General features: G+C 35.3%; 1 protein-coding gene across 1 annotated transcript in view; it reads left to right on the top strand.

The window, feature by feature from the left end:
• LOC130232205 (neuropilin and tolloid-like protein 2) overlaps positions 1 to 14,506 on the top strand; it is a 31,508-nt gene that overhangs the window by 5,307 nt on the left and 11,695 nt on the right. The window contains exons 2-7 of the mRNA XM_056461972.1: positions 4,784 to 4,840; positions 7,368 to 7,508; positions 10,645 to 10,893; positions 12,737 to 12,784; positions 13,069 to 13,196; positions 13,854 to 14,082. Coding sequence (XP_056317947.1) covers positions 4,784 to 4,840; positions 7,368 to 7,508; positions 10,645 to 10,893; positions 12,737 to 12,784; positions 13,069 to 13,196; positions 13,854 to 14,082 — 852 coding nt within the window. The remainder of the gene's footprint in view (positions 1 to 4,783; positions 4,841 to 7,367; positions 7,509 to 10,644; positions 10,894 to 12,736; positions 12,785 to 13,068; positions 13,197 to 13,853; positions 14,083 to 14,506) is intronic.

The raw sequence follows: 14,506 nt of genomic DNA, 5'->3' as shown, positions 1-14,506 counted from the left end.
GAGTACCCCAAACTCATATTATGAAGAGGTTAAGAACAAGTTAATGTGTTTTCGAATGTGTTGTGAATTAGACTGAGATTTAGAAGTTCTCCAACTCCAAATAATCCATCCAATTATTAATGAAGGAGATGATCCACTGCCCTTAATTAAATCTCTCTCTCGCTCTCTCTCTCTCTCTCTCTCTCTCTCTCTCTCTCTCTCTCTCTCTCTCTCTCTCTCTCTCTCAATTCAGTTCAATAATTGCTTTATTGGCATGACAAATGTTACAAATGTATTGCCAACGCATTTATAAAGTTTACATTGAAAAAAGAGCATACATACAGTTGTAGTCAGAATTATTAGCCCCCCCCCCCCTTTTTTTCCCCTAATTTCTGTTTAACGGATCATTCAACTAATCATAATAGTTTTAATAACTAATCTCTAATAACTGATTTATTTTATCTTTGCCATGATGACAGTAAATAATATTTGACTAGATATTTTTCAAGACACTTCTATACAGCTTAAAGTGACATTTAAAAGCTTAACTAGGTTAATTAGGTTAACTAGGCAGGTTAGGGTAATTAGGCAAGTTATTGTAAAACGATGCTTTGTTCTGTAGACTATCGAAAAAATACATAGCTTAAATCATTTTGACCTTAAAATGGTTTTAAAAATTAATAAAACAATAAAACAAATAAGACTTTCTCCAGAAGAAAAATTATTATCAGACATACTGTGAAAATTGGCGACGCAGCGGCGCAGTAGGTAGTCCTGTCGCCTCACAGCAAGAAGGTCACTGGTTCGAGCCTCGGCTGGGTCAGTTGGCATTTCTGTGTGGACTTTGCATGTTCTCCCTGCGTTCGCGTGGTTTTCCTCCAGGTGCTCCAGTTTCCTCCACAGTCCAAAAACATGTGGTACAGGTGAATTGGGAAGGCTAATTGTCCGTAGTGTATGAGTGTAAATCAGAGTGTATGGATGTTTCCCAGAGATGGGTTGCAGCTGGAAGGGCATCGGCTGCGTAAACCATGTGCTGGATAAGTTGGCGGTTCATTCCGCTGTGGCGACCCCGGATTATTAAAGGGACTAAGCTGACGAGAAAATGAATGAATGAATGAATGAATGAACTGTGAAAATTTTCTTGCTCTGTTAAACATCATTTGGAAAATATTTAAAAAAGAAAAAAAATCAAATGGGGGCTAATAATTCTGACTTCAAATGTATATATTAAAAAAACGTAAATGGTAGTAGTGGTAAAACTATATAATAATAATTATATATAGGATATAAAATAATAATAATAATAATAAGGATAATGATAATTAAATAAAAATTCAAATAAAAAATAATAGATCAGAATCTTTCTCTCTCTCTCTCTCTCTCTCTCTCTCTCTCTCTCTCTCTCTCTCTCTCGCTCCCTCTCTCTCTCTCTGTTATCATGGATTTTTTAATCTGAAATGTGTTATTTTCCCCCATTCACCACTACAGAAGTGTACTTACTGCATCATCAATCAAAGATGACTTCCTCTTTTCAAAAACCCTGGAAATCTGAAAAGGGTCTATTTGATTAAATTTACACACTGGCTGTAAAAGCAGCAGCAGATTGAAAGCTGACACAGTGCCCTTGTGGCTCGCTGTCTTCTGTGGTATCTCATCATACTGGATGAATGGCCACTGATTACCCTGAAAGTGATGGGTTTCTTAAAATTCATACAAATTCACTGACCAGCGACTATAAACACACCTGAAACCAGTCATTGCTTCATTTTCTGTCAAGATAATTAATACTCCCAAAATCCAGAAGGAAATTAATTAATACCGCATCATAATTAAATCAACAATGTGGCTGTGTGTGATACTGTGACACTTAATTACACATTTTGCAGGCTGGGAATGGTTGACCATCTGGCCTTGTGTCAGAGATGTGCGTCAAGTGCAAGACGTGTTACGACACGACATGGATCTTAAACGATTGATCAGGCTGCTGGATTTATGCCTGTCCTCATGCTGCGGGGTTCGGAGAGTAATAGAGGGGTTTGAGGTGATCAATGTGCCTGTGTGTGTGTGCCCACATCGCCCCTGGCCTTTGCCTCCATTAAATGAATCAGCTTGGTCGGACAGTCATTTTCAGACAGAGCGACGACACTATTCAGACAGATTTACACATGCTGTGCTATAGCTTTTGCTGTGGTCTAGATTTATGTTAGCACGTACACAGTTTTGTTTTGTTTTGTTTTTTACATAGTTTTTCAGTTTAATTAAATGTAAGTTTATTTGTATAGCTCTCTTTTCACAATAGTTGTTGCTCCAAAGCAGCTTTGCAAGAGGTGTGAGTTGTTCCCAATCAAAATCAGAAAGTGTTAAATTGTGACTAAGGTGGACAGATCAAAAATGTTCTGTTGATGTGATCAAATACTAAATTTGCACATGGACATATAGACACACAGAGTAGAAAATGCTGCGGTTTTGAAAATATCATATTAACTATCAAAGCTTCTTTGGAGATTTTAGAATCAGGCTTTGAATGTCTGTTCTCATATTTTGTGCAGGGGTGTAATCTCAATATTTATTTTTCATATTGATCGATAACGATATACATACATATATATATATATATATATATATATATATATATATATATATATATATATATATATATATATATATATATATCAGTTGTTAATGCTTCAAGATTTAAAAGAGTACCCCAACAATGACTGAAGCCACTAAAATTAGAGGGTCTATTAAATGGCATAACATTTGCAGTCGATAAATTTTCGGTGGGCGAAAATTCGGTACATCTCTAATGTCAACACACTTTTAGATTCTCATTGTTGCACACTCCGCTGTGTGATTGGCTCTTAGATCAATATAGAGTAAAAAAGCCCAGAGCTGATCATTGTTATTGACATAAATTTGATTGGCTCAGCCCTTTATTGAACTACCTGAAGACATGGACTCTTTATAATGCAGCAAACCAGTTGGAAGCATTAAAAGTGTCCAAGAGTATGTCCTTAAACAAATGGCCTCAAACAAGAACTAAATGCACCACAGAATGTTACATTTACACATCACTACACAAACTGCATGTAAACGCATCAGCTTTTCGCAGTGTAATACTCACTACCCTTGAGTACTTTTAAAAAGGCTACCTTTTACTCATACTTTGAGTAATATTCATTCATTCATTTTCTTTTCGGCTTAGTCCCTTTATTCACCACAGCGGAATGAACCAGCAACTTATCCAGCACATGTTTTACGCAGCGTATGTCCTTCCAGCTGCAACCCAGCACTCGGAAACAACCAAACACACTCATTCACTCACATACACTACGGACATTTTAGCTTACCCAATTCACCTATACCATATGTTTTTGGACTTATGGGGGAAACCGGAGCACCCAGAGGAAACCCACGCCAACATGGGGTCAACATGCAAACTCCACACAGAAATGCCAACTGACCCAGCCGAGGCTCAAACCAGTGACCTTTTTGCTGTGAGGCGATTGTGCTATCCACTGCGCCACCGTGCTGCCCACTTTAAGTAAAATTTACAACAGATACTTTTATATTTGCACTACATTTTGGGGCAAGTAATGGTACTTTTACTTGAGTATGATTTTTCAATACTCTTTCTACGACTGATTTTATGAAAGCATTATCCTAAAAATACAGTATTTTTGGTTATATAAACTGTCCCCAAAGGTACATTTGTCACTTTTAAAAAAAAGTATATTCAAAGACTTTCTCATAGCAGTGAAAATGTTGTTTTTGAAAGTTTGAAGGACTGAATGTCTGAAGTAAAGCTATGTTTTATTTATATTAGAAAGTTATGTTTTAGTTAGCGGAAAGTTGCTAGGCAACAGAGACACACATAATCAAAGGCATGGGAAAAGTGGCATACGCTGATATGCATGCGGCCAATTTGACCATTATGGCCATTCAAGGTAGAAATGCTCAAAACTATTTTTGTTTTTTGTCATTTTAATAAACACAAATAACAGTGTTAGAATGAAATATGCACATATTTAGGAAAAGTCAAGTTACTAGGGGTTTCTTTTAACAAATGTATTAAATTACACAATTTATAAATCATTAAAAAAACTCCCTGGATAGTTCTATTGTCCTAAAGGGATAGTTCAGCCAAAAATGAAACTGTACCTCATCATTAACTAACGCTCAAGTGGTTACAAACCTTTATGAGTTTATGTTTACCATAAAGAAAAGAAAATATTTGTAAGAATGTTAGTAGTTGATAGCCATTGAGCCATATATAAATGGGTGGCATGGTGGCTCAGTGGTTAGCTCTGTCGCCTCACAGCAAGAAGGTCACTGGTTCGAGTCCTGGGTTTCCCCCACAGACATGCGCTATAGGTGAACTGAATAAACTAATTTGGCCGTAGTGTATGTGTGTGCATGTGAGAGTGTATGAGTGTTTCCCAGTACTGGTTGCAGCTGCAAGGGCGTCAAATGTGTAAGGCATATGCTGGATGAGTTGGCGGTTCATTCTGCTCATCCAGCAAATAATTTGCGTGGCAGATGCCCAATGAATGATTATATATATTTAATTATTTTAATCAATGACAATTAAGTTACCGTTTATGGTACTTCACCTGATTAAACAGAAGAAATAATATCGGTCTGGTTGGAAACAAGAGAAGGGATAGTAAATAATAATGACAGAATTTCCACTTTTGTGTACGGGTGTCCTGAACACAGTGTCATATGAAGGACACAGTATGATGTCACGTGACTTTGTTTGTCTGCTAACGTTTGATATGCTCTTGCTCACTCTTGTTTGCAGCCTGGGTTCTCCTCATTGTAATAGAAGAGGGATTTGCCCTGGCACAGAAAATTAGAGGTATGACTCACAAATTATCACACTCTTATCTGTACTGTCAACTGTGACAGTCCTATTGGTACACTCAGGGGTTTTTTTCTGTTCCTGTACAGATTTCAGTTTCTTGGTCTGTAAATGTTGAATGGGTCATTCATTGAATTTAATACACTGTAAAAAATGCTGGGTTCCACACAATCGATTTGTGTTAAGACAACTTGAAGGAATTAAGTTAACTTATTTAGATTGAACAAAAAAACAATTAAGTTGTCCCAAAAAAAACTCAAGAATTGTGTTGATGCAACTCATTTTAAATACAGTGCTCAGCAAATATAAGTACACCCCTCACAAATCTTTCATTTAAATGAATATTTTCTATAGGAAGCTATACAATAATATATTTGTGCAAATACATTAGTTTAGTCAGTACTAAAGCCAAATCTGGAGCTAATCTAACAAAATAACTTACAATAATGCTTAAAAAATTCAAAAATTTATGTTTAGAAAAATATTAAATACAAATTTAAAAACAGAGGAAAATTTAGCAATATTTGTCTTGAATTTTCTGTATTATCTTATAATTTCTAAATATGTTTTGAGACTAAAATATTTTTTATAAATATATCTGTTTAATAAATCTGTTTTGTTTAAATGCACCAATATGTATTACACATATTCATTAAGAAAGGGATAAAAATATTCATTTTCAAAATGGGGTGTACTCATTTATTTTTTTGAGTGTACCTTTTTTATCATCATGATACTCAAAACACTTTTTATTTGTTTATAACAAATTGTGTAATTGTGATTGAGATATTAAAATGTGAAATACTGTTGGCCAACCTTGGGTGTATAAATTAGATACTACACAATCTGAAACTACAGTGACATGAAATTATTGTGAATCAAACTATTGCTTAACAGTTTTCTGACTTAACAGAGTGGACATAATGTAGAGTGGATAATTTGATGTAAAATCAGCCAGTACATTAATCTGAGCAGAACGATATGTCAAAGAAACACCTGAATTTACAATATAACAGAACTATGATAAAAGAATAGAGCAGAATTTTCAAGAACATTTACTTTTTCCTCCATAAGAGGGTGATTATGTTGATTTTGAACAAAGAATGGAAAATAACATAAGAAAAAATGGATTATTATTAAAACAAAGGCTCTAAATCTACTTCCCTAGTTGTTATTCCATAAAGGAAGTGATGTCAGCTGTTTGATGGTACTATATGGCATTTATATAAAGGTCAATTTAGTTCAAGACCACTAATCAAACAGGGTGGACAATAATCTGAAAGACTAAAAACCTTTTATTATGAATGTAATTGAAAACTGTATGTAAATTAAAGAGATATACAGTTGAAGTCAGAATTATTAGCCCCGCTTTGAATTAAGTTTTCTTTTTTTTTAATTTCTTAAATGATGTTTAACAGAGAAAGGAAATTTTCACAGTATGTCTGGTAATATTTTTTCTTCTGGAGAAACTCTTATTTGTTTTATTTTGGCTAAAATAAAAGCAGTTTTTAATTTTTTAAAAACAATTTTAAGGTCAAATGTATTAGCCCCATTAAGCTATATTTTTTTTGATAGTCTACAGACCAAACCATCATTATACAACAACTTGCCTAATCACCCTAACCTGCCTAGTTAACCTAATTAACCTAGTTAAGCCTTTAAATGTCACTTTAAGCTGTATAGAAGTGTCTTGGAAAATATGTAGTAACATATTATGTACTGTCATCATGGCAAGATAAAATAAATCAGTTATTAGAGATGAGTTATTAAAACTATTATGTTTAGAAATGTGTTGAAAAAAATCTCTCCGTTAAACAGAATTTGGGGGAAAAGGGAGGCTAAAGTGAAAAAAGAACATAATATGTCATTTTCATCATCAAAATGGCATAAACAGCACTGGAGACAGAGTAAATTTGTGATATTTGTCTGTTTTAAATGCTAGTAAAATGTTTTGAATTATTAAAAAATAATTAAATATTATTAAAGTTTTTAAGACGAAGCTTTTAAGATGAATCCAGAACATTTTTATCAGTAATTTCAAGATCTTTACTGAGGACAAAAGATACTGTGTCACAGGAATGACACCAATATTTGACCTGATTAAACTGGAAAAGATTAAAAATTAAAATACACTCCTTTCCAACAGACTTTTTTTTTCTCAATCTTTTCTTAGCTAAAAACACCTTTTTACCTTATATTTTACATGACAAATTTACTGACTTTAAATTCATCAGAAAATCAAATCAACGCTGAAGATTTGACAGCAGTAATTTCATGTTCTTTCATGAGGACACAAAAGACATTAAATCACAGGAATGACACCAATATTTGACCTCATTAAAATACAAAAACAGATCATCATTTTCTAAGCTAAAAATACCTTTTTATATATTCTTACTGAAATCTGTGTCAGATTGTATGGTCGATGACATTCATGCATCTGTTAATCTCATCTGCATTTTAGTTGATTTCAGCCAAACCCATTTCATTCATGTTTCCTTCATCCTCCTGTCTTTTCTCACAGAGACCCAGAATGCTGGTGACTCTCCGTCCAGCACTGAACAGTGCGGCCAGTGGACCCGAAACATCAATGGAGGGCTTTTCACATCTCCGAACTATCCAAACTCATATCCACCCAACAAGGAGTGTGTGTACATCCTAGAAGGTAACCTCGCTAAAAGCAAAAGAAAGATGTGTCTCCGGCTATTTATCAGCTGTTAGATGTCAGACTGACAGGAACGGTTAACGACAGCGTGATTGACGGCTGCCTCAAGTTAATGATGTTTTCTAATATAGGAGTGTTGTATTTTTTCCTCCGGGTACTTAAGAACACTTCTCTCTCTCTTTATTATTATGGTATATGCAAAACTAATATCATTCTCTTAACAGCATCAACTCACAACAGTATTTCAAGCAGTTCAAGAGCGCCCCCTGTGGATGAAGCACGTTTACAAACAATAAGACATGCTTGAGTCTTTTGATTTCTTCCAACCATAATTTTGAATGAGATATTATTATGAGATTTGTGTAGAAATATATATATATATATATATATATATATATATACATAATATTGTGTTTAAATATTAATTGGTAATCCATGATGGCTAAAAAAATAGGACAATTTGACTAGGCATGTTAAACACTTGCTAATGATGGAGAATGCTATAAACAGAGTTTATTTGGGGCTCTGTTTATCTTCTGCATTACCTTAATTCACTGCAATCTTTACCTGAATGCATCATTATTCCATGCATATTTAAATGGCTTCCTATGCAAAACAGAAGGAAGCTTTCGTTTCTTCTTGATAAATGATTGTAGAATGTGCCGAGTCTGTGGTTTTAATGCGAGCTGCAGCAAACGCAGCCAGACAAAGCTAAATCAACAGTGACACTGGTTATTTGTTTCAGAGACTGATATGATTATGGTTGTTGTGCCTCAAGCAGGTGACCTACATTTTAAAATGTAGTTAGTTGTCTCGTTGTGCCGCGTGTTTGTGTATTTATTGTCGTTGATAAATTGAAGATTGCTGCGGACATTCCTGTATTTGTAATGATAAATCAAAATTAATTACAGTGAAATGTGCATTGCAGTACAATGGGCTATCGAGTTCTTTCAACAGAGCTATGAAAGGGAGGTTATCTTTGGTTGTTGTTCATTATGTGGACTCTGGATGTGATGTGATGTAAAGGTGACATGTATTGCTCATTTTGAGAAGTATCTCCTTGGGGTTTGTGTGTACACATCTTGTATTGCTTATGTTGAGAGGTCCCTGCGTGTATAGCAATACCAGTAAATGTTGACCTTGTGGAGACGTTTATAGAGGAAAACAGCTCGTAAATCACACAGAATGCTGTATTTTGAACATGTAAAAATGCAGATTGTTTTCTGTGTGTGTGTGCACAAAGACATAAATTGGTATACTTACTTAAGAATGACCTAGTTGTAATCTATTCAGGTGGTTTACAGGGACATGCCTTGTGTCCTCACAATTCAAAACACTTAAAAATCTCACTTAACAGGGTTTTTTCACATTCATATTTTGCCACTGGTTTCATGTGAGGGTTGTGTTTAGGTGTGGTCTATAATAAGCCACACATGAGGCCATATAATAAGCGGTTATTACAGTACAAAATACATTATGCCTATCCGCTTGTTAAGTCACGACGTATGAAATACTGTTTCCAGGTTTAAGCCACTACTCATTTGAATTGAGAAAATATTCGTTTATGACCACTTTTTAGTCATAAGTCATCATGTCATCATGGTTTACACAACAATCTCTGGACTTGCTGCATCTCAGACACCAATATTTTAGCAATTTATACAAAATTAATCACTTTCTGGCCATTTGATATTAGGCATGGATGTATATATTGCAATTGTGATATTCGAAAGTATTACAAAGAATTGAAAACGTCTATTATTACCATTCATTGAGTCTCCCCATACAGTCTGATACGGCGCTTAGACCCGGAAGCCACTTTGTGTGACTTTACACTTAACAAGCTGAAGGAGAGCCCTCATTAACCACCAATACTACCAGTACAAATGTATGTGTGTGGCTTTAGAGTCTGTATCTGACTGGCGTATTATGATTGGATTGAACAACATAGTATTATTGTATCACTTTACAGTAAGGTTTAAATTCGTAACATGAAAGTAATACTTCCACAGCATTAGTTAATTAATTTTAACCCTAGCAAAGGCATCTTTTGGTGTTAACAGTGTACTAGCTTGTTATTTTATGGAACTAAGCTAATTTACTGCTGTTCGTGTTTAATAGATAGTTGATAATGTTTCAAAAATGAAAATACTGACTCACATGTTCCACAATTTGAGTTTCTTTCTTCTGTTGAATACAAAAGCTAATTCTACGAAGAATTCTAGAAATTGGTAACCATTTACTTCAATGGTATTTTATGGAACTAATGGAAGTCAGTGGCTAAATGTTTCTGACATTCATCAAAATATCTTCTTCAGTTACATTGTTCATCAAAACAAAAAAAAACACGCAAAATTTTGAACCATTTGAAGGTGAGTAAAGGGTCAGTACGTTCATTTTTTGAGTGAACTAGCTTTAGCATATACAGTTGAAGTCAGAATTATTAGCCCCCTGTATTATTAGCCCCCCTGTTTATTGTTTTCCCGAATTTCTTTAACAGAGCGAAGATTTATTCAACACATTTCTAAACGTAATAGTTTTACTAACTAATTTCTAATAACTGATTTATTTTATCTTTGCCATGATGGCAGTAAATAATATTTGACTAGATATTGTTCAAGACACTTCTATACAGCTTAAAGTGACATTTAACTAGGTTAATTAGGTTAAGTAGGCAGGTTAAGTTAATTAAGCAAGTTATTGTATAACAGTGGTTTGTTCTGTAGACTATCGAGAAAATAAATAGCCTAAAGGGACTTATAATTTTGACCATAAAATGGTGTTTAAAAAATTAAAACCTGCTTTTATTTTAGCCGAAATAAAGCAAATAAGACTTTCTCCAGAAGAAAAAATATTATCAGACATACTGTGAAAATTTCCTTGCTCTGTTAAACATAATTTGGGAAATATTTAAAAAAGAAAAAACATTCAAAGGGGGCTAATAATTCTGACTTCAACTGTACAGTATACTGTACACACACACATAACAAATGGATTGCTTACTAATGGTCTACATTTTTAATGTCAGCATTATTGTATTTCATGCAGTATAGACCAAGGGTTAGCACAGGTTACAATGTGTCACAGACTAAATATAATGTTTGCTCTTTCATTTTCACATCCCTCTCTCCTGCAGCTCTCCCTCGGCAGAGAATTCAGCTGGCCTTTGACAAAACATACTATATCGAGCCTTCCTTTGAGTGCCGCTTCGACCACATTGAGATAAGGGATGGTCCCTTCGGTTTCTCCCCTCTTATTGATCGCTTCTGTGGGCCGAAGAGTCCAGGTGTGGTCACCTCCACGGGCCGCTTCATGTGGATCAAATTCACCAGTGACGAGGAGCTTGAAGGCTTAGGCTTTCGTGTCAAATACACTTTTATAGCAGGTAACCCTGGAAGTGAAAGCAAGAGTTTTTGTCTTTGAGCCTGATAACCGAATGCATTCTGAATTTAAAGAGTGGACCTTGTGAGGAGTCCTTGCTTAAGTCTTTTTAGTCTTGTCTCATCTCAGTCTGTCAGACTTGATGCATGTTTTACAAACAGTAATAAACATAAACAGTATTTTGTATTCAGCAATCGCTACAGTAGATTTCATTACATGCAGATTGATTCCTTTTGAATGTCAATGTGAGCACTTCCTCTTGTAAGTTGGATCGGTATAAGTTTCTGACGGTATGACAACCTTGACTAAAAATGTCACAGTATCACGGTATTAAGATTACTAAAATAAGTTATTTTAAATGTCTGGGTAAAACAAACATAAATAAACCTTTTCCCCATTGAACACAATTAACTTTATTTTAAGAAACATTTATAGTATTTTGGAGCAGTAAACATGTCAAGCTCAATAGTTAAAATAAATCATTGACTTCTGCTCTCTTCATTAGTTTCAAAAACACAGATTTCTTTACAACAAATAAAAATACATTAAATAACTTTACACATACCTTAGGAATGGTATAAGACAAAACATTTTAGCAGTAATAAAACCTTGACTTTTCTAAACTGTGGTAAATCTTGAAACCGGTTATGGTCCCATGCCTAGGTTTCATAACAGTCCAGTTTGTAAACACTTTCAGTGGCCAACTTTTTTTTTTATTTATGGTCTCTCTCTCTGTTAAAATATCTTTCAATTAACAGTTTGCTAAAGCTTGTTGTTTAAGTTTTTTCTTTCATTTATTAATGCTTTTGAACTGCATTACGGGACCTTGATCTGGATCTGACAAGTGTAGCAAAATGACATTATTGGCAATTTTAGTTGTGATATATTATGTGAGTCAGTAGTTTTTCTGGTGTTGTTTTAATATGACTCAGTGTTTCAGGCTAATAATAGGTAAATAAAAGTCCTTTTTTTTAAATGTAAAGTTACATTTTCAACATCAAAAGTTGACAGCATTTAGAATGCTTTAAAGGATATATTTAAAGCATAAATAAACAGAAAACATCTGTGAATCACAAAACATGAAAACCGTTAATGATATTTAAGTTATGGACTTTTAAATTGATGTTTTAAGTCAGTTTAATGGAAGTTGAAATGGAGTTTCAAATGTATTTGATTGAAGGGATAGTTTAATTAAAACTAAAACATTGTGATCATTTACTCACTGATTAAATTCCAATCCTGTTTGAGTTTTTTCTTCTGTTGTACAAAAAAGATGACATTTTGATGAACACTGGATATCTACCACCATTTACTTCCATAGTATTTGTTTTCTTAATATGGGTGTGAATGGTTACTTCAAAATGTCTTCTTTTGTGTTCAGCAGAAAAAAGAAACTATTAAAAATTTGAAATCACTTAAGGGTGAGCAAATGATGCGATCATTTTCATATTCAGTTGAACTATCCCTTAAACTCAATAATGATGGATTCATTGACCTTTTGTGTTCCAATGAAATCTATTACATTAATGAAGGAATTATCCAGGGAAGCTTGTTATTCCTTGTCCTTAATCTTTGAATACAGATACTTCAGCTTAATTCACTGGATTTTAAGGCATTACAATTCCTGGCAGGATCTTGTTCAGATGCAGCAGCTGTAAGAGTTTCAGATGTTCTGTGTGGTTAAGGTCAAATAAGACAAACACTAAATGCCGCCTATTAGATCAAACAGCAGATTTCTGCGCAGCAGCACCCACGGCTCTCCTAAACTGGATTTTATTGCATGTTTGTAGCAGGGGATTTCAAGCGTGTGCTATCTGGGTAATGCGATATCTGTCTTATCATTTCAGACCCAGATTTTCATTTGCACGTCGGTGGATTGCTAAATCCAATTCCAGGTAAGCCCCTCAATATTTTCACCCCCCACTTCAATTCCATCTGAAGTGCTTTCTATTCTCTGCGGCAGCTCAGGCTATCTGCTGCTGACATCCAGCACTATTCCCTCTCTTCTGTTCATCTGACTGTGTCTCTTGTTGGACCTTCCATCTGTTTTCTCCAACCAAACCCTCTATTTACCTTCAGTTTGCAGCCAATGCTTTTTCTTGCTTTCTTTTTGCTAGTGCCATTTTAGGTTTTTTCTTTTCCTAATCTCTTTCTTGCTTCCAAACTTTTCCTGCGGCAGATTGCCAGTTTGAGATCAGTGGTTCAGACGGAGTCATCCACTCCAGTCAGGTGGAAGAAGAGGATAAGATCAAAAATGGAGACGCGTTGGACTGCATCTGGACCATCCGTGCTCCACCTCAGTCCAAGGTGACCCTCTTGGCTTTGCTTGTGCAGTTCATCAAATAAGATGAGCCTGCTCTTCTGCCAGAGGCAGATATATGAGCACCTTACACTGAAGCAGAAGGCCATCAGACCCCCCGACCCTTTTTCTGCTGAGAAAACTTTTCAAGGAGAGCTCAAATTAGCAATGCAGCAGCAGCAAGTATTAGGCCAATGATGCAGAAATGGCGGTAGAGCCGAATCAGCAAGTACTAGGAATAAGACTGAGGGATGAAAACAGCATTAAGATAGTCAAGGGATTACACACTCACCTGCACTAAGCAGACCCGAACTCTTAGCAGGCTAAAAAAACATCCCTGAAGATCTTGCCAGAAGAGTGAATGATTACAATGCATAGAGATAAGTCATTAGAGTTATGAGGAGCAGCTTTCCTGTGAATTTTTTGGGGGCTAGTCTCTTTAAGAAAACATTGCCAGAAGCTTTTTTGTTGTTGTTTTGTTATTCTCAGTAAGCAGTCCCAATAGATCAGGTCGGTTCACTCTGTCAGGCCAAAATGCAGCAGTATTTTCCATTCTGCTCCAAAAAAATTTCTTGCAAGTTGCTGTTTTCTGTTCTGTCCTCTTCCAGTCAGCATTTTGCCGAATGTAGCGGATACATTTGTTAAAGGTTGGTTCCTCCCTGCAGATATACCTCCGCTTCCTTGAGTACCAGATGGAGCACTCGAACGAGTGCAAGAAGAACTTTGTGGCTGTGTATGACGGCAGCAGCGCCATTGAGAATCTGAAAGCCAAGTTCTGCAGCACAGTGGCCAATGACGTGATGCTGGATACTGGCGTGGGGGTTGTGCGCATGTGGGCCGATGAAAGCAGCAGACTGAGTCGTTTCCGCATGCTCTTCACTTCATTCGTGGATCGTGAGTATAGTTCTTGATCCTAAAATTACAACAGGATGAAAGTACACACTGTAAAACCCAATAAGTTAAGGTAACTCAAACTGTTTGAGAAAATCGATTGCAACAATCCATTTAAGTTCAAAAACTAATCCTAATGAGTACTGTGAGCTAGATCCGTTTGAGTAAATGAAGCAGTTTGAGCACAGTAAAACCCATTGAATAAAGAGAACTCAAACCAATTGAGTACTGTAAATCCCAATAAGTTAGGTTAACTCTATATACTCTTATCTAATCTATATGAGAACTGTGAACTTGCTCCATTTAAGTTAAAGTAATGCGGTATTTAATTAACTCATTACCTTCAACACTGAGTTCAAAATTCTTTTCAAATGAGTAGAATTCACTTTTAGTCCATTTTGAGTTAACTGCACTCATTTCATTTGAT

This window comes from Danio aesculapii, chromosome 7 (genome assembly GCF_903798145.1).
Source record: "Danio aesculapii chromosome 7, fDanAes4.1, whole genome shotgun sequence".
Classification (NCBI taxonomy): Eukaryota; Metazoa; Chordata; class Actinopteri; order Cypriniformes; family Danionidae; genus Danio; species Danio aesculapii.
This window is presented reverse-complemented; position numbering and strand designations above follow the sequence as displayed.